Source organism: Crocodylus siamensis, chromosome 2, assembly GCF_052110815.1.
Source record: "Crocodylus siamensis isolate JL-2025a chromosome 2, ASM5211081v1, whole genome shotgun sequence".
In the NCBI taxonomy this organism is placed as follows: Eukaryota; Metazoa; Chordata; order Crocodylia; family Crocodylidae; genus Crocodylus; species Crocodylus siamensis.
The window spans coordinates 46,541,376-46,562,668 of record NC_143396.1 but is presented as its reverse complement, the minus strand read 5'-3'; the positions used below and the strand labels follow the sequence as shown (position 1 = coordinate 46,562,668).

Below are 21,293 nucleotides of genomic sequence, written 5' to 3'. Positions count from 1 at the left end.
TTTTCATATTTTATGTTTAAACACCATGAAATTCAGAATTTGGCCCTGGTTAGAAGCAATGATTAGTCATGTTGGCTTAGTGGTAGAATACTCTATTGTGACTCTGAAACCCTTGGCACATGTTTATTCAATGGCGTGATGGGATCTGATCCCTAAATCCTACCAATTGTGCCTCCTGCCATGCTATACTTGCACAACAGGAGGCACAATTTTGGGATCAGGAAATGGTTCCCAGTCATTTCCTTTGTACTTGCCAGCGTAGGGGGAGCCTGGGATCATGATACATTTCAGAAGCCATACATATAAGCCACAAAAATGTTCTACATTATAGATAGCAACTTAATTTGGGTGCATGTGTAGTACCTTTGCTATTTATGATGCAATTAGCACTTTAATCGCAGTATAAATGCAGTGTGGCCTAGGGGCTTGAAAGTCACAGTTCAATCCCTATTTCCCTATTACTCCATCCAGGATGTACCTGTCCTTCCTTTTCCTAGTGTAGGCTCACTTTCTCATCTGGAGCAAGTCCAGACCTGTGTAGCAGCTGTTCTTCCCTACTGTGTTGCTGTCTGTGACAAGCAAAAGGATATTGCCAAGGTTACTTTTTGGCCTATAAAAGTTGTTTCCCGAATTTGTGTCCAGCTTTTATTTTTAAAATAAAAGCTGTGTACTGACTTCACCAGCTTCTTTTTCTCCCTAACTTGCCAGGTGACATGATAACATGCATCTCCCCAATCCTGGGAGGTAGAGCCCGGAAAACAGGCTAACCAGCTGAGAGTCCTGGTCCTACCCCTTGTACCTTCTTCCTCCAGAGTCAGCTGTTGGAATGAGGTTTATTTATGAGTACAAGCTCTGCTCAGTTTGGCTGCAGCTCCCATGCTGTACTTTTTTCTTCCCAACCTGAAGTTTGACCTCGATATTTTTCATGTAATAATACCTCAAATGTATGTCTTCAGGTTAGGTGTCTTAATCTCACCCTGTTTAGTTTGTTCTGAGGCGTCAGCTATGTGTACTGTAAATGCTTTTATTTTGGAACTGATGGAATTAGTTACAGGACCAAGAAACAAACTTTGCTTTTATGCTTTTAGGTGAGTTATGGTAAAAGTTTACGTGCTGTTCAGAATATAGTGCATAAGCTGTCTGGTTTTGGAAATCGGGTAACCTGCTGGTTTAGGCTCAGACTGGCTAAGTGGCTTTTGACATGTGGGTTGTTAAATAGGACTGGAGAGTACCAGGCATGAGCAGCAGCTCCTTCCTCACTAATTCTTGTTTGTCTTTTCCAAATTTATAGGACTAGCTCTATCCTCCATTTCTGATAATTATTTTACTTAAAAATAGTAACTGTCTGACATAATAATTTGTTATTAAAAATTGTTTTGAAATAACAAATAAGCTTATTATTTCAGCAAGGGAATAAAAATCAAGTAAACACAATGTGTTCACAGTAAATACAAATAGACATTTATGTATATGACATTTAAGCAGAATTGTTTCTAAATCATTTAGATCTGGATTTTCCATTAAATGACTGATAAGACAGATATTTAAACAATTCAAAGGGAAGGCAACAAACACTGCATTTTTGTAATCTGCCATCAATATTTAAGGATATCCACTAATCATCAAGTTTGTACTCACCAAATAGCCAGTGGGATTTGAGTGATCATGATTTTAACATCTGGCGGAGTGATGATATCTGAAAATATAGATATGTGTTATTTGTTTATGCAGATGTATTGCTGTTGTTATTAATGCTGAGGAAGATAACAACAACAATTTAGGCTTATTTTGTTTTCATCCCAAATTTCAATGTGGTTTGCAACCATTAATTATTATACACTATTTTAACATTACTACAAACATTACATATTACTTAATGTATAGTGGTATATGTTACTGTTGGTGGTGAATGCCCCTGAGTTTCTCAGTAGCAAGAAAATACATCCTTACCTCTTGATCCCTAAGTCTTGACTGGTGGAAACACACCCTGCTTGGTAAGAGCCTGGGAATGGAGGATGTATCTGCTAGCATCCCTGCTCACATTCAGAGACCCAAACAGAGAAAGATTTGGCCTATACTATATTAATTGATGAAAAATCTGTATTACTTGACTTCTATATATGCAAAAACAACTATGTCATACAGCTTTGCCAGTTTAGATATGTAAAAATATTAGTTAGTAACAGGAAGAATTTGAGTTGGTAGAATTGGTACATTAGAAGCATTGCGCTTTCTTCACATCACCTGTTGCCCCACTTCTTGTATTTTTTCACGCCTCCCCCCACTTTCTTCCCCCTTCCTATTCTTTTTGCATGCAAACTGAAACACACTAACAAACCATTCTGAGCATAAGGTTGTTCTATCAGGAAAGATCCACTGAAGTTCAAACTTTCCCAGCACAGTCCCTACTGGATGTTGCCCAACACACTTCAATATTTGTTCCTTACTACTTCATAGGTGCATTGCCCGGTATTTTTCAACAGCTAATCACAAGTATGATTTAATTAAAGATGATAATTTCTGCAAAAGTCAGGGTTTTTATTGTAAATGTTGGTTATTGCCTCGCTTGGCTTTCAACAAAATGTTTAAAAATTGTTTGTAATAAGTCTGGCAGGCTCCTCCCTTATCCTTCCTCAGCTGTTCTATTTTCCAAACCAGGAACATCATTCAGACCCACCACTTACCCCTAGTGGCTTCATAACCAAATAACAAGTCCCTTCTCTTCTGTCTTTCACTGGAGCTGTGGCTTCTTCTTTTCCAAGTGGGGGAGGGGAAGGGGGCTTTTCTGACCTTCCTGTGCACTGTTAAAGATGCATATTGGCAGTAAGAAAGAACTCCCAGCCAGGTGTTTTCTGTTTCCTCTCTCTTGTTTCCTTTGCAAGGGCCCTCCCCTTCACCCTACAGGCTGTTCCTCATACCCAGCTCTTAGCCTCCCACTGCTTTGCAAGCACTGCCCCTTTTCAGCTTTCTCTCTTATCCAACATTCCTTCTCTCAATAAAACAGGCTCTAATGTTCAAGGCTGCATGTATGAGCTGTTGCTGAGTGCTTAGGGCCTGATTCTGTTTGGCACGTAGTGTCTTCTGTGACTTTCCAAAGGAAAGACTTCACAGGAAATAATGCATCTGGCAGGAGGCACTCAGCACCTGGCTGGACAGGTCCTTATGTTTGCATAACGTCACTGCACTGCTTTGAGATACCTGAGCTTTGAAAGGAGCTGTGTAGATTTTTTATATTTTCATGCATGGCTTGCTTTCTCTAACAATCACTCTACTCTTGTGCTGTTTCTCTGCTCACCTAACACTATATATGCAGTGTTATTCTTTTCCATCTTCAAGCAGAAAGTGAGGATTCTACTTAGTCTGAAAGGATCCAGGGATTTGTTTGTAAGGCACTTATTTCCAGGAACACATGGTAAATATTAATTTGATCTTTAAGTTATCAAAATTATAATAAGAATTAAATCTAGGCTTTACATTGTTACACCTTTAATAACTGCTTTTAAATATTTATTTGGGTTTTGAGAGAGATTTTTTTCTCTTCGATCTCTCTCACCACCCAAAATAGCAAGTCACAGAGCGTTTCTGCACCTCACTATTTACTGTATAACATTAAAATGTCTGTTTCATTTTAGATTGTTTAAAAGGAAGAGTGGGGCAAAGTGTAAAACTCTTGCAATCATTAGCTAGTTTGCACAACAGAAAAGCAAATATGGTCAGTAGTATAAAAACACTCACTTCCTCTTCAGACAAGTTTATTCACTACATCTATCCTTCCTGGATTTTTCTTTAAGTTTTCTGTTATTTGCTGAAGTTAATTTATCCCATGCTTTAAACTAATAATTCCACTGTTGCAAAAAATTACTTGTACTGTGACAGAACCTAGAGACCTCAAATTTGGTTCTGACCCGCCCCCCGATATAGTCCTTTCTTCAAAGGCTATACAGTCTAAGCATGTGATAAAGGGCAGCAGGTGTACAGAACAAGCAGATGTGGGGAGGAGAAATTCCACTTCTCTTGGGATTTAGGTACCTAGCTGCAGCCTTGAGTTAGGCACCCAAGGAAGATTAGGATTTACAGCCTGAAACCCCCTCCTGGGTGTAGGCACTTGCATTGTCCCTTTAGGGATAATCTACTGAGTCACTATTTTATTTAAAGATATAGGGAGCAAGTGGAGAACATGGTGGCACCACCATCCATCTTTCATAGACTGTCCTAGAAACTAGAGCACTCATCCAGGGAATCAGAGATCTGGGTTCAGTGCCATCCCCAGCCTATCAGGCTAAGTACAGACCATCAGAAAACCTGGGGCTGAATCAATTCAGTCTTTGCAGGCCAGTCTAAGATGTGTAGATTGAACTGATAAGCAAGTGAACAGATATTTACTTTTGATTCCAGAAATGCAGCCACAAGTCTGCAGTGGTTCAGGTGAGAAGCCAGGAGGCGCTAGAGCATGCTTCCCTGCTTAGCAGACCAGATAGCAAGTTAGGGCAAGGCTAGCCTGCCCAGCTTGTGGGCAGGGTGGTTTGAAGGGAAGGTGAAAAGCATCCTGGGATGCTGGGGGAATGTGAGTTAATTTGAATCCGAAGGGGATCTGGGACAAAAGTTCAATAAACTGATTTAACCCAAATCAGTTAAGTCTGATATTACACCCAAATTTATATTAAACCAGTTTGGGTCATTTTGAAAGTGGTTTACGTGCACTAAACTTGTGTTGTGTTACAGGTTTGAACTGGTTTCTGGTCATTTATACCAGTCGTGGTTAATTTCTTTCCCTAGTCTAGGCATTCTAACCCACATGTTCCATTGCCCAGGACAGTGCCCATACCCCAGACTAGTATATGTGAGAGCACCACTACCACCTGTTGAGAGCAGCCATGAGTGCAGGAGATCTGGAACCTGAGAGAGACTGAGCAAGCATGAGTGGCAAGCCAGTTTAACTGAGGACTCTTTAAGGTAAAATACAGGGACAATCCTTAGGCTAGGGACTGAAACTCAGTACTTTCCCCTCACAGGTGAGTACCTTTATCATTGGGCTACATTCATGTTTGATGCATGGCTCCTCTGTGAACCTTGAATGCTTTTCAAGAGGAGGGTCGGAGAACAAACCCCATGTAGAAAGAACCATTTTAACATTTTAATTCCTGGTCATGATCTTGCTGGCACAGTGCAGAACACGAAATACTGCATTATGACTTATCACTCAATTGCTGGAACAAGATCATAGGAACGTAGGGCTGGAAGGGACCTGGTAAAATCATCTAGTCCAGCCCCCTGCTCAAGGCAAGATCATTCCTGACTAAACCATCCCAGCAAATCTCTCTCTAATTGCTCTTGAAACCAGAGATGCCGTAATTTCTCTACACGGGTTGTTCCAATGCCTAGACAGTTGGTCATTCTAGCCAGAAGTGATAAAATGCTGAAGTGCTGCACCAAAAGTAAGATCACTGGAATGTACAAGTAAAGCCAGTTCTAAGCTGAGTTGGCAGTGCAGTCCTCTGTGCCAGTATATCCTGTTTGGCCAGTATTACTAGTATGTGACACCACAAGCTAAGCACTGGCATATTATTCATTTAGGGGACTAATCATTCATTAGTCCCACAATAATAATTATTAGTAGCTACATAAGTTTCTGTATACAAGAACATGCTACCAAAGAACATATACCAGTGGATATATTTCTGTATATCTTTATTTAACAAAAAATTTTGCTTCACATTTTCTTAGACTGCAAGGATTTTGCATGTTTACAAGCTCTTAATTGTGTAAGAGAAAACATCCTTAACTAGTAGAGAGATGTGGTCATGCAGTCAGCTACAAACACAGTCCATTTTGCTTAAACATTCATGTGTCTTAATACGAGTTATATTTTAATATGGTTCCTAGCGAATTGTTTTTAAATATTCTGCAAACATAAGACTTTTGTAGCAGAAGAAAGCAGTGAGTAAAAGCAGATGAAATAATGGGGTTAGAATGGGAGGTAAAACCTAGAAATTGTGTCTTTTAAGACTCATTTTCTCTAATTGTATTAATTAAAAATCTCTGAAATGGTCTGATTGGATGAATGTTATATAATAAGCAAGGATCCTGGTTTTCCCTGATTAAAAAAATAAATAAATCACAAATTCTGATAAATATTGCAACTTTTCTGATTAAAACCCTCAAATCTATTATTAATATGAAAGGCTACTATGTATATGTATCAGTTGAACACAATGTTTTCTTGATATATTTATAATTTTAAAGCAATTTGGTAGCCTACCAGTCACTATAATAAAATACATTCTAAATGCACTAAATCGCATTTTATTTGATTTTGGGGTTTTTTCAATCATGGAAAAAAAGCAGCTGCTGCAGTGGAGCAATGTGTAGAGCTCGCCTCCCCCTACTAAAGCCTTGGGTAGGAGGGTGGGGCTGGAGCCCCACCATTGTGCACACTCCTGGGCAGCTAAAAGGGGGGACCTGTGTCCCTCAGATCTGTGTGTGGGGTAGGGGCAAGTGCAGGCTCTCCACCTTGCTGCCATTCCCTGGAGCCTCTGCAGCCCATTGGGTGCAACCTGGCACTGCAGGGCAGAGCAGGGCTGCATGGGAAAGCTTGTTGCCACCGCGAGCTCTGTGGTTCCCTGGCAAGGTGTCCCATGTGTGCACAGCAGCAGTGCGGTAGCACAACCCTGCACCACCACCCCCACTGCTGCTGCATGGGCAGGGGACACCTCATTTGCAGTGGCAACAAGCTTTCCCACACAGCCTCACTCTGCCCCGTCTCGGCTGCTGGAGTGGGGACAAATGCCCGATAGGCTCTTGCATCCTGTCCAGATCTCAGCTGTGGTGCCCCAGTGGGAGAGGGGGGTGGGGGAATAAACCCCTTCCTCACTTGCTTCTGGCATTCATTCCAGAAAAATAACAGGGTATCAGATTAAGGAGGTTAATGAAAATAGGTGCCCAGCCAACAATATAAACTATCAGCATCTAGGAATGTGCGTGGGAATCTTTTGTGCAAAAACTGATAAACAAAAATGTCTAGAAAGAGGATCTTGATGTAGTAACCATTGCTGAAAAACAGTTGGATAACCAATAAACATTGAGTGGATTAAGAGAAAACCATGACACCTGCTTGATTGCAAGCAGTTTATTCCATTATAGGGTTTCTTGCTCCTTTTTCTGAAGTATTTAGTATTGGTCACTGTCAAAGATACAGGTCTGATCTGGCATGGCAATTCCTATCAATTTATTACTGTGATCAGAGCGAAGGAAGCATAGTATCATGAGCACCAGCTGAGTTCTGTTCTGGATTTAGTATAATCAATAAATTTTGCCCCTATTTACGTTTTTGGATAGCAATTGGCTTGTCGATTATTTATTACTCCTGGTACTGACTGACCCCAAACAACAGTTTGATTTCCTATGCAGGGCTGACAGTAAAACAAACAGAACCTTCTGACTTAAATTTCATCTGTCAGCAAAACTGCATGTAAAACTGCCTTTCATTCTCCAGCCAGGCTCAGAAGTGTGCCTTGTATTTTTACCTGGGACACCCACTTTTGATTTAGCCTAAGCCCACAAGCCTGATGGAACCAGAAGTACTTTTGTCAATTGAAAATTGATGAGTTATAGTTTACTGTCTCTGTTTTGGTAGTAGTTTAACTCTCTAGTAGTTTCTGTATGAACTATTATGTCAGTGTTGTGGATATCTGGATGATGAGGGACACAGATCAGGATAAAATAGGGGATGCAAAGAGGACAAAAGCCTTTAGAAGGCCTCTTTATTATTGCTACAGGGCAAAATCGGTGCGGAAAAACTCAGCTGGACAGACTGGTTTTTAGCAGGGTTACTAGATTAAGCACAAGTATGCTAGAAATAAGCACCACTAGATGGCAGTGCATCAGACTGCCTTAAAAAAAACCACGCGGTAAAGCTCTGTTGAGAAGTCTAAATCCTGATTTTTGCTCTGCTTGACCTAACTTGCCTTTCCTATGATGTATCCAATAGTAGCAGCAGCCCAGGAAGGATTTACTTTCTTTTTTTTTGGTAATGTTGAGATTGTGGGTAAACTGAAACTTTATAAAATCTGTAGCTAAGCTTGAAAATATTTTTGGGGGAATAGGGAATAATAATCCATCAAAGTTAATAAATTCTAGGCTTAATAACATTTCATGCACAGTTTTCTAAAACAGTATCAATATTTTGGGCCCAAAATTGTACCTGCAAGTTACTACGTCTGAAAGTTCTCTCTCTCTAGAGGTTATTATAAGGTAATGTTTGCAAAGAACACCTGTGAGAAGATTTAGAAGCTGATGTGTCTTCCTGCATCTATTTGTCTAACATTGTCAAACTTATGGCCACACATGTTGTGTGACTCAGAGTTAGAGGGGTGGCAAATTTGGGCGTGGAGAAAGTGGGGTGGGCCCTGTTGACAAATTCTGGGGCACGGAGCCCTGTTGGACATGGAACTTGCGGTGGGAGGCAAACAGAGTTAAACTTTGCTGGCTCACCTCCCTGCTGTGCCCAGACCTGGCCTATGAGGTACCCTGGAGTTGGGATCCAGCCCAACAGGCAGGGTGTTTGGCCCATTTGGTCTGTTTTGTGCTTGTGGTTCTTTCCTCTTTGGCTTTCTGGATGGGGATGCATCTAGCAGCTGTTTGCGTTATACGGTATTGTGGGAAAGGTTGTCACGGAGTGGGACTTGGGAGCGGCCGTGAAGCTCCCTAGTGCCCCCTGCCATGTCAATTAAGGTGATCCAGCACCCTCGACTCGCCCGCCACGTCTTTGATCTTATGAGTTCAGTTATGGGAGGCTGCCTACTTGCACCTTTGACATCGCCGATGTTACCTCCGTTCCTAGTGGGGTGCTCTTGCCCCAGCCTTGTGGGCAATGCGTGCCTCCTGCCTCCCCTTCAGCACGCCCCAAGCCTCACAGCCGTTCCCGGAGTTCTTGGGTCCTTGCCCTTCGGCGCCCCTCTCTGGTGCCCCTGGGCTTGTCTCGCACCCGGCGCCCCTGCGCTTGCTGGCCCTCTTGGGCCCGGGCCCGCTAGCAATACTCTTCCAATCGGGCTCAGGCAGCCTGAGCCTTACCTGGCCCCCTTGACCCTTCGGGGTCCTCTCTAGTCCACACCCCACTGGGTGTCTGACAGTTACTTGCGCCCCCTTCTGGGGCCTTGCTCTCGCGCTGCAAGCCCTCTCAGGCTGGGGCCTCAACCCCTATACGCCGAGTGCCTCTACGGCGCTTGCTCGCCGTGCCCACTGTTGCACTAGAGTCCCCAGCACTAGGGAGCCCTCCGGGGCTCTTTCTTGGTCCTAACCCGGTTGGGGCTCAGGTGGCTGCAGCCGTGCCTGGCCCCCAAGACCACCATCTCGGTCCCTTGCCCTACTAGGACTTCTCTCTCATCTCGCCCCACAGGGTGGGGGTCAACACCCCTCAACATGCGTGCCACTGGTGCAAACAGCTGTGCCCGCCCGGCACTGCTAGCTGTGCCCTGCTGGGCACCAGGAACCCCCAGATTATTGGGGAGCTCCCATGAGGCCTCCTCACACCCCTACAGCCTCACCCGGTCCTCCGGTATAACTATAACAAAACTACGAGCCAAGCAGCTGCAACACAAACAAGAAGCCTACCAGCTTATAACACAACACTCACTTGGCTCCTTAGTCACAGTCTCTTAAGGGGTTCACTTGCCCACATCATTGCAGCTGGTCAGGGTGGTCAGGCTGCAACCATCAACTCAGGCTGCTCAGCTTCCCCGCAGAGCTCGAGCTCGAGCTCCTGCTCCTGCTCCTGCTCCTGCAGCAGCCAGAAGGGAACTGCTACTCTGGCTCTGGCCTTGGCTGTTTATAAGGCCTGGTTGACCTTCCTGGTTGACCTTCCTGGTTCACTTGACCTGCCTGGTTGCCCCCACAACCGGCACCTGGGCGGCCTTAAAGTGTAGCAGCTGCCCTTATTTCCTCCAAGACACGGGGCACCCAAGTGCCTCCGTGACAAAGGTATCTAGAGTCTAGGCTGGTTACCTGTAGAAAATCTAAGTTTTATGTTAGTTTTTTGGAAACATGGCATTACAGGCAAGATTGAGGTCATTTAGTGTGTGTGATCCTCACTATGACATTCTGAGATTCTGGAATGCTAAGAATCACCCGACCCTCCCGAATATTTTGAACATCTCTAATCTATCAATGCTGTATGGAAAATTGCTAGTGGCACAAAACACAGTCACCAAGGATGGTTAAACTATTAGTTAGTTCTTATACGAAAAGACTGTAATAAACCTGGAAGAGCTTAACATGACTCAGAGTGATATTTTTCTGGGGAAAAAAGAAACAAAAAACAGGAGAGGGCCTAAAGCTGTCCCAGAATTGTACTTCACTGGGGGGGCAAAGCATCAGCATCCTCATCGTGCCTCCTGTAAGTAGATGAACCATCAATAAAACTAATGATGTTACCAGTGGACTGAATCAGACAATTCTCAGATCCCAGTCAGTTGGTTATAAGTATCAACAAAGTTTCTCCTAGCCAACCAGCGAACCAGGTGGCTTTTCAGACTATTGGCTCAGCACTTTGACTCCTCCAATACACTGTCAAGCGTTTTTCAGTAGGAAAACATTTCATAATCAGTTCTACTGTAATTCAACACAAGGCTGACAATCTGTCTTGAGAAGACCCATATTGTAGAGGATGAAGCTGGTTACTTTACTATCAGTGACTTTGTTCTGATATGCTACACTCTTCATGCAAAATGTAGGAGAGCCACTTATGTCTGTGGCAATGTCTCTGAGGCAACACACATGCTATCTACTAATCATTGTAATGTCATAAAAGTTGGAAGCTTCAGTATCACAAATGTCTATAAACCACCAAGCGAAACCTGGAGGAACTACCCTCTTCCCTGTCTCCCCCACCCAGCCATATATGTTGTTGACTTTAATAGCCACCATATACAGGATGGGGTTACTTCCACCCAAATGAGGATGGTGACCTGTTATAAAATTGGGCATCTAGCAATGACCTTGCCTTGATCCATGGCTCTAAACTATGTGGCAGCTCCTACTCAGCAAGATGAGACCAAGATTACTCCCCTGACCTATATTGCATTATATCATTTAACAGCCCCCCACAATGTTCTTGCAACGTTCTCAGTGACTTTCCACACAGCCAACACCATCCATCACTCATCCACACTGGATTGGTTATTAGATGTGTAAGAAAACCCACGTGGAACTTCTGGAAAGTCAGTTGGTCCCTACTCATGGAGACTGTTGAAGGATCCACTGTTATCAGCCCATGGCAAAATATCCCAGTTGATGAAATCTGTAAGTATTTCTGTGGTTCTGTCTATAAAGCAGAACAATCCTGTATTCCCAGAGGATTTCACCCCCTGTACGCTCCTTGCTTGGATGGAGAGTGTGCTGATCTACTGGATGAGTATGAAAAATCTCAGATACCGCAGATCACCTGCTTGAATCACTTGATACTGCTCGTTGGAACTGCTGGGAGGGAATGGCATCATTTCTGTCAATGTTCAGAACCAAGATACTCCACCAAGAGAACTGAACTCTATGCTGTGCGAAATAAAATCTGGCACTGCAACTGGTTATGATAACCCAGAGTTTCTGAAACATCTCAGTCCTCAAGCTTGAATTCTATTCTTCTTCAGCCATATTATGTATGAAGAACAAATTCTGTCAGCATGGAGCTGAGCAAAAATCATTGGCCTACCTAAGTCTGGCAAAGACCCACAATCAGCAGCAAGGAGCAAGGGCTAATCTCCCTCTGAGTGCCTGCTACCAGACACTTGAGAGACTAGCTCTGCAATGTATTCCTGCAGTAATTGATTTTGCTCTAAGCCTAGACCAAGCAGGATTCTGCTGTAGCTGGAGCACTTGTGATCAAGTTCTAGCCTTCAACAGGTTAATTGAAAATGGCTTTCAGAAAAGCCTGAAGACTGATGTTGTCTTCACTGGTTTAACAGCAGCATATGATACTGTCTGGCAGACTGGTCTTCTGGCAAAAATATCAGGAATTCTGCCACATTGCACTACTCATCTAGTCAAACTATTACTACATTGTCAAGACTTTAGAGTCCACCTGGCCAATGAAACTAGCTCTTGGAGTCATCAAATCAATGGCTTCCCTCAGGGATAAGTACTTGTGCCTCTCCTTTTCAACCTGTATACTGATGGCCTGTGACCAGCTCACAAAAATTTGTTTACTTTGATGACAGTGCCTTTGCCACCCAAGGTCGTGACTTCAGGTGTGGAACTCACACTTACTGGAGACATGAGACTGATGTCAGAGTGCTCCCTAAAATGGTGCCTCAAACCAAATATCTCAAAGACGCTTTCAAGTGTTTTTCATTTGCATAATGCCAATGCAAATCATGAGCTCACTGTCATTTTAAATGGTCAGCCTTTCAAATTTAAAACCCACCCAGTTTATCTTGGAGTCGTCCTTGACTGGATTTTAACTCATGAATCACATTTCCAGACAACTGCTTTAAAAATCATAACATGAAACAATTTACTTGCCAGGCTCACAGGCTTCACTTGGGACGCCAGTGCTTCCATGCTACATTCATCTGCTCCCACACTGTCACGAAATACTGTGCCCCTGTATGGACTTGTTCATTGCACAGCAAACTAGTGGACACCCAATTGCACGTTACGATGTGTCTTGTCAGGCACAATGTGCTCCACTCCATTCCCATGGTTACCAGTATTCAGTAACATTGTTCCCCCTAATCTCTGCTGCACAAATGCTTAAGTAAGCTTACTAGCCAGACTGTGGGATAATCCTATACTGCCAGTGCACTGGGGCATGTTCTACCCACCAATAGCTCCACTCCCCTCAAGGTACCCACCATGGTCGACCCTTTCAAAACCCTTTGACTTTTCCTTACTTACTCAATGCCATGAAGAATGCTCAGCACAAGCACCAATCAATCACCAGATCATCTCTGACCCTGCAGGCACTCAACCAGGATTTAACTGGCCAGGCTATAATTGGGCACTTTTCAACCATTTTTGAAGTGGACTGGGTCAAACCTGTACTAACCCTATAGCATGGCTTTGGCAATGGCAACAAATACCCTTGTGTACAAGTTAATACCATGTCTCTGGTGGCCTTCAACACTCTTCACACTGGTGATGACATCACCTTAAGATCACTGAAACAACATGCCAAAACCACATATACTAAATAAATTTCACTGATACGATAGTGAGGCAGTGAAACAGATTGCTTAGGGAAGTTGTGGACTCTCCGTCACTGGAGATGTTCAAGAAGAGGTTGGACAGCCATTGGTTGAGGATAATTTAGGTGTAGCTATGCCTATGTTCTACTATAGGTATTTCCAATGCTCTGGGCTTTGCTGGTTGCCCCTGCCCCCCGCCTCGCTTTCTGCTACATATGTCATGGTGTATCTAAAACTCCCACAAAGGCATTGGGTGTCGGCTGCAGCCAAGGTTGGGGATTTTGATTGTTTTTTGCCAGTGCTCTTGCTGGGACAGGCTAGAGAGTCTTGCCCCTCTGCTCAGGGTCAGGTGGACTGCCATATTGGGGGTCGGGAAGGAATTTTATCCCATGGTCAGATTGGTATGGGATATGGTGGTTTTGCCTTCCTTTGGGGGCAGGAGGCATGGCCCGCCATCCAGGATCTCTTGAGACTATATTTAATAAAAGCAGGACGTTGGTTGTCCTGTGGTTGACTATGGCAGGTTAGGGTGTTAGGTCTGTGTGGTGTCAGGTTTGACAGTAGTCCTATGTAGAGTTTAGATTACGGATTGTATAGGATGGATATAGGCAGGGCCATCCCTGGGGGGTGCAAAGCAGGGTGACTGCCCTGGGCCCCGTGCTTTGGAGGGCCCCTGCATAGCTGGGCTGGCTTTGTGTCTGGCCGCTTGCCACCTACTCCCCCTCCCCACACTGCTACCACATCTGGGTCCGAAACAGGCTTATTTGCCCCAGCCCCTAGACCCTGCTGTGGTTGTCTCTGGGTATAGGATGGTTTGGATAGGGGTGACCCTGCCTCAAGCAGGGGGTTGGATTACCTGACTTCTGGAGGTCCCCTCCAGCCCTGCTTCTCTATGATCCTGGTGGGCTCTCTCCTAGAATTATCCTTCGGGGACTAGAACCAGTGGAATCCAAACAGGTTGGGATATTTTTTCCCCCTTTCTCTTGGGCCTGGAGTCATTTCTCATGCTTTCCATCTCTTTCTTTTTCCACCCTTTCTCCCCTCAAAGACCTGTTCTTCCCTGTTGTCTGGCTTTTCATATTCTCTTCTTTATTTGACTGGCTTAATTTGACTTTAACAGCTAAATCACGGCTGTATTCCTGTATTTCTTCTTTATGGTATTTAACTTTCTAAAACTTCAAAGTGAAAAGACAGGCTTTTAATTGTTACTACCTAACAATAATAAGGCTGGAAAGAAACATAGTTCAAAACCTGTTGGGTCAGTCTCTGCATTTATAACAATGTGGCATGATCACTGGAAACAGTTTTAGAGCCTGAATGAGGACAGAACGGCATGTCAGAAGAAATTTCAAATGCTAAATGAAACCATATAAAACTAGAGCTGGAAGGGACCTCAAGAAATTTAGTACAATTCCCTGCTCAAGGCAAAATTATCTTTATCTAAACTAAGCCAGCCAAATGTTTTCTTACCTGCTTTTAAATGCTTCTGATTATCAAGATTCCCCACTCTCTCTTGGTAATCTGTTCCATTGCTTAACAACCTGCATTGTTAGCAAGTTCTGTCTAGTATGCAATCTAAATGTCTTGACTGCTCCAACCTAGGAGCAATACTTTGTAGTTGTCTTTACTGAATTTCATCTACTTTGATAAATGGGAGAAATGGCCTGAAATAAAGTCAGTTTGACTCCAAATCTTATCCTCCAAAGGTTCTGCTGCCTTACTCGACCTAGTGCCATCTGCAGATTTACTAATCTCCTAAAACTTACTAATTATGATCCACTGTATTGCACCCTCCTTTCAATAGTTTAATCTAACTATTTTTCCTTAGCTTAGTTATGACAGCATCATGGGAGACAGCATTGAAAGCCCTGTTAAAGTTGAAGTGTTTCATATATGCTGCTCACAATGCTTGTCACCTTGTAATAGAAAGAGAATGGGGATAAAATGCTTAGCAATCAGGGTGTACTCCGTCAGAGGCCTTGAAGGGTTTAAATTCTTAAATGTCTTTATTCTACAATAAAATAGCATTCTTGACCAAGGAATAATATGTCACGTTTATATTAAAATCATTAACAATATTATGATTAGGAGACTGTCTGCAGAAAACAATGTAGAAATGTAATTTAAAGTTCTTAAAATGAGCCTTGATCAAGCAAATGCTTAAGTGTATGCATAACCCATTGAAGTGAATAGAAAAACTAACCTACTTAGTTTAAAGCATGTGCTTACATACTGTGCTGATTGTGTCCAAAATGTAGCACTATTCCTTTAAATTAGAAATAAATATGAGCAAATCCTCAAATTTGCAGCTGCACAGGTTATTTTCATTGGGACCTAAGTATTTATAGCGTAATCTAAAACTTTCTCATTCCTTTACACTTGTCAGAATTCCATCTTTGAGACTCTTCCATTAACTTGGAAACTTAAAAAAAATACCTCAGGCATTAAAAAAGTGTAGTCATTTGGTAAAGAGATCATTATATCTGTATGTGTGCTCCAGGGTGAATGGAAAATGCATTAATATGTCTACTGCTTGGAGAGGGCAAGGAGGAGAAATATGTTTACAAAATAAAGATAAAATGTGACATAGAGTATCTAGCCATGCTGCCATGGTGAGGCATGCCTGCCTCCCTGGCAGCAGTGGGGGTGGCAGGGTGAAGTTGTGCACAGCATAAGAATGCCTGTTAACAGAGCTCCACATGTGACTGACTGCCTTACTTTTCTTAGGCCATTTCTGCATGAAATTATATGATTTTTGATTATACAATCCAGACCCAGTTAAGCACCAAAATGTTTGAAGATAAGGTTTGAACTCAGATAAGCAGGATGTTTGACACTACTGATTTCGGGCATTCAAGAGAACTGAGAAATCCTTAACTTACATTGTTCTGTGTCCGACAGCAAACGACACAATTCACAATTTCATTTCCTTCCCAACCCTTATGGGTTATACAGCACTTTGGAAATTTACAGCACAACAAGACTGCTAAATATTACTATCCAAAATGCAAGACGGGGAAACAAGGTTCTTTGGGTAGATGTGATATCTTTTATTAGACCAACTAAATAGTTGGAAAAACTAAAATAGTTTGCAAGCTTTTAGCCACAAGCACGCTTCTTCAGGTATATCAAGAGTCTACTGGTGAATTGTAAGCTCTCCCGGGCAGTTTCTATCCAGAAGAACTCACAATTCACCAGCAGACTCTTGGTATGCCTGAAGAAGTTTGTTTGGATCTAAAAGCTTTCAGAAAACAATTTTTTCAGCTATTTAGTTGGTCTAATAAATATCACATTTACCCAAAGAACCTTGTCCGCCTATGTCCTTAGACCAACACAGCTACAACCAGCAACCCAAAAGACAGGGAATGTATCTGTCTATATATCTGTTAAGGTACTTAGCTCATGGTAGTGCTCTGAAGTAAATATCAAATTTATGAAGACTTTCCTAGAGGAATGCAATCTATTGTTGTAGAATTTTTATTATGCAGAAGCACTGTTGCTTTTGAACTTGAATCTTTTTGTATTAATCTGTTAAGGGATGTTCTCTGGTGTTCCTGTGAATATTAATTTTATTATCGTTTGATGAGAGAGATTTACTCATACTTAATTACAAAATACATCCTGAGCAACTACCTAGTTAATTTCTGTTCCACTCTATGATTAATTTGACTAACAGTGTAATTTTACCTGCATGTCCTTTTTTGTTTGATGTAGGGATCTAGCCAGTGGCCTTGATATGTATTAACAGAATATAGATTTTAGCTACCAAATGCAAAAGATGCATCCTCTTTTAATTACTTAAACACTCAGGTGCTTTGTATTTACTAAGATTTGCTTTCATCTGCTGAAAAAAAATGTATTAAAAATTAGCAGGCACAATACTTTTTCTTGTGTATTTAACAAAAGGTAAGTTTAAATAAATTGACTGGAAACAGGGAAGAAATAATCCCAAAGAGGAGAGTGAATGAGTCACAATTGGCAGCAAACTGTAAGAATATCTATATCAACATGTCAAGTGATTGTATCATTTCACTGTGAAATTTTGCCTACTCCACAGTTTAACTGGTTTCTATTAAAGAAAAGGGCTTTTCTTTTTTTGAAGTGTTCATAAGATCATTTAGCATAAGATCTAACGTTATAAAATGTACTAATTTTGAAGACTTAACACTTAAAGAGCAATACAGGCAAGAGCTGGCAGATATTCAAATAAACCTTCAGTTTAGTGATACACTGTTGCTCTTTGTGTCACCATTCAGGACAGTGGTACCCAACTTTTCTGGGCTGCAGGCTGGGTGAGTGTTGCAGGGTCAGTCTGTGGGCTGGATCTGGTGCATGGGATCTAGGCCCCATCCCATGTTAGTCTGATGCATGGCGTGATCTGGTGCATGGCGCCAGCCCCACATACCAGATCGGGCCTACTGCCCTGGTTCCCTACATTTGGGGGTAGGGGAGTGGTGGCAGTGTTAATTACAGTAGTGTTATTTTCAGAGAGGAGAACAAAGCAATTGGGCTAAGTACAGATGTTCAAAAAGCCTGAGGCCGAAGTGCTCTAAGCAGTGTTTCCTCCAAGCTGTGTGGTGCGTGCAGCTGCGCAGGCACACCCATGCTGCACTGTCAGGTGTGCCTGCGTGGCCATGCATGACATGCAGCTTAGAGGGAATGCTGGCTCTAAGTATCACACTTTACTCAAAGTGCTCTAGAAGGATGCAGGGGTGAACATAATGGACATTCGCCCTTGGGGGTGGGGGGCACAGAAGGGACTGGCAGGCAGGAGGTGCTCTGGTACATCTCAGGAGGCTGCCGGAGCGGCCTCTCTCCCCAGCCCTGCTCTCCTGCCAGGTGGTGGCTGTGAGCAGTGGCTGGGGTGGGGGGGCAGGTGAATGGAGCCCTCCTTGCCGTGACAGCCCCTCCACAGCTTGCTTGTGGGTGCTGGGCCAAGTCTGTGTGACATGGGGGGTCCATTCACAACCCTCCCTCCCCCTGCCTGAGCCTCCTGACAGCTGCAGCTGGAAGCTGCAGCATGGGGCTGCCTGTAGAGGTGTTTGCCATGCTGGGAACTGCGGCTGGTAGGGAATGGAGCTCCGCTGATGCCCACGCACAACCTGGGCCTCCCAACCCCTGAGCCAGCACGCTTTTGGGGGTTCTTGCAGATGGTGGGGGGGAGGAAAGGGGAGATGACTCCATTCACCCTGCCCCCACTTAGCCACGCAGGGTGGAGACAGAGCCTTTTCTGTCTCCTCTCTGTGACAGTCCAAGGGTGGGGTTGGGCCCATGCATTCCTGGAGCAGATGAGCACTGGCCAAGGCTAGCAAACTGCCCAAAGAGGGTCCTTGGGATCTTGGGGGAATGTGACCTTCCTTAATTCGCGATGGATGTGGTACAGACATTTGATAAAGCACTCTAACCTAAAGTACCTTAGTCTGATACCACATCCACTTAGGGTTAACCCCACTCAGACTGGGAGCCACCATTTTAAAAGTGGTTTATGTGCTGTGAAAATCTGTTCTGTTACAGTTGTAAAGCACTTTCTGCATGCTTAATGCACCTTAACGATAACATCTGTTCCTACGTTTAGTCACTGAGTTGCTCCTGTTTGCTATAAGATACAACTGCATGTGAATTCAGACATACCTTTCCAAGTAATGCTTACCATGTCTGCACAGGTTGTTAATGGGAGTGAGTAGAAGTAACATAGTCATCATGGGTCCAGTCAGAAAGCAGTTTCCATATTATATAATCACCTGGAATTTGTAATAAAAAGCTATTCGACTAGTTCCATGCCTCATCTGTAGCTGTGCTTCTGCTATAGATACTTCTTCTGTGTTTCCTTTTACATTTAGTGGCTGTAAATTCATTCTCTTAAAGTCACATGGTCAAAATATAAATTAAATCAGGTAAGCCTACTTTGGCATAAACATTGGGTGAAGCTTTTGCGGTATAAGAATTCATTTTTTGGGCATTAGGAACAGTTACTTTCTTGTTTTGGGGTGTCTATTTTTAAAAGTTATATCTGGTTGAATCCAAAGCATCTGATATTTCAGTTTATCTTTGTGCAATTATTTAACTATTACTCTACCTGTTCTATCTTATTGCTGCACTAGAAATGTATTCCATCTGGAATTCACACACCACACAGGGCTTCTTTGTTGTGTAAGATTACATGAAGCTGACCATCACTTTTCACAAGAAAGTAGGTGATTTCACCCTTACGATCAAAGAGGAGTAGGATTTAATTTACTCAAAGAAACAACATGACTCTCTACAGAGAATCATCACCTGATACTACAGACAAATGGGAGAACAGGCAATATATGGTTTACAATGTTTGGACAGAAAATGACTGACTACCTTACTTTTCTTAGGCCATTTTTACATGAAGTTATTTGATTTTTTGATTATATAAATTATACCCAATTAAATACCAAAAAGAAGATAAGGTTTGAACTCATCCTTTAGAAAAATGTGCTTTTATTTTAGAATTATAGAAAATTAGGGTTCAAAGGGACCTCAGGAGGTCATCTAATCCTACTCTCTGATCAAAGCAGGACCATCCCCAACTATATCAGCCCAACCAAGGTTTTGCCTAGTCAGCTCTTAAAAGCCTCCAAGGATGGAGATTCCACTACCTCTCTGGGTAACCTGTCCCAGTGTTTTACTACCTTTCTAGTGAGAAAATTCTTCCTAATATCTAACCTAAACTTCTCTTGCTTCACTTGAGACCACTGCTCCTTTTTCTGCCATCTGCCACCACCAAGAACAATCTAACTTCACCCACTTTGTAACCACCCTTCAGGTAGTTGAAGGCTGCTATTAAAGTCCCTCTTAGTCTTATCTTCTGAAGACTAAATAAGCCCAGTTCCCTCAGCCTCTCCTCAGAAGTCACGTTCCCATTTGTGTTGCCTTCGACTGGACTTTATCAAACTTGTCCATATCCTTTCCATAGTGGGGGGGGGGGGGGCAAAACTGGACACAGTACTCCAGATGTGGCCTCACCAGTGAGGGGAATAATCACTTCCCTCAGTGTGCAGGCACCACTTCTAGGATTATTCTATGTTTAAAGATAATTTTAGTATTCCTTTCACAACCTTTCTCCCTTCTGTAATGTGTCTTTGCTCTGCCTTGTGTATAGGTTCTCTAGTTTTTCCACTTTGTCCACCCTAGGTGCATCTCAACATGCATCTACTCCACCCTAGATTTACTGTGCAGTTAGCTACTGCAGAATAAGAGTTTTTGGATAGGTGTCCACCTGAAACATGACAGACCCTAGCCACATTCAAGCTGCCTGTGTTTCCCTACACACATGCTGCCCCAGGGCTGGCTGGGACCTGTCCCAATAAGGGGCAGGTCCTAGCCAGCTCCGGGCTGTGTTGAGAACTGTCCCCATACAAGAAACTGCCAGCCCCTGCTCCACAATTGCAATTGCGATCTTGGCTTGGGGACTGTGGAACTTCTTCCCAGCTAATTGTAGTGATTTTGGAGCAGGGGCTGGGAACAAGCTGCCAGCCTGTTCCCAGCCCCAAGTCCATGACTGCAGAGTAGGGAGAGGGGGCTGGAAGCTTCTTGCTGCCAGGGCAGGGGGACTTTGTCCCACCTAGGCATGCAGGCTGGGGAGTGTGTTCCCAGCCCAGCTCTGAGTACAGGGCTGTGCGGGGGGAACAGGCTAGGGAGCTTGTTCTCACCCCAGCTCCACAGCCCCCACCAGCAGTGCTAGCTCCACGATCGCGGGGCCACTCCATGGTCCAAGCTCTGTGTTCACAGGTCTTGGGCTGGGAGCCCTGTGACTACAGGGCTCAGGCTGGGAGATAAGGGTCTTCCAGCCCAAGTCCCATGACCGCAGAACTCAGGCTAGGAGATGAGCATCTCCCAGCAGTGGCCCCATAGTTGTGGAGCCAGCACTGGGAGATAAGGGTCTCCCAGCCCCTTGCTGCCCAATTGCAATGGCAGAGCGGGAGCTGGGAAATAAGGATATTCCAGCCCCTGCTCCCCTATGCTCATGTGAAGTTAAGTGTCTCATGTAGACATCTCCACTGTTGACTTATACTGTCTGTAATAGTTTCTGTTCATCTTTTCATCTCATCAGATCTCCATCTTAATTCAAATTTCATCTGAAAAAAAAAG

At 43.4% G+C, this 21,293-nt stretch overlaps 1 protein-coding gene across 4 annotated transcripts in view; it reads right to left on the bottom strand.

Annotated features, from left to right (window-relative positions):
• The window catches only part of PGCKA1 (PDCD10 and GCKIII kinases associated 1), an 86,043-nt gene that overhangs the window by 18,320 nt on the left and 46,430 nt on the right, over positions 1 to 21,293 (bottom strand). For 2 of the 4 annotated variants that reach the window (XM_090035734.1, XM_090035737.1), the window contains exon 2: positions 1,639 to 1,696. Coding sequence is in view for 2 of the 4 variants with exons in the window: in XM_090035737.1 (XP_089891863.1) it covers positions 1,639 to 1,667 (29 nt within the window). In the remaining 2 variants the exon portion in view is untranslated. Of the gene's footprint in view, positions 1 to 1,638; positions 1,697 to 2,684; positions 2,972 to 21,293 lie in introns of those variants that run through there. The other 2 variants (XM_090035736.1, XM_090035735.1) reach the window with 2 other exon arrangements.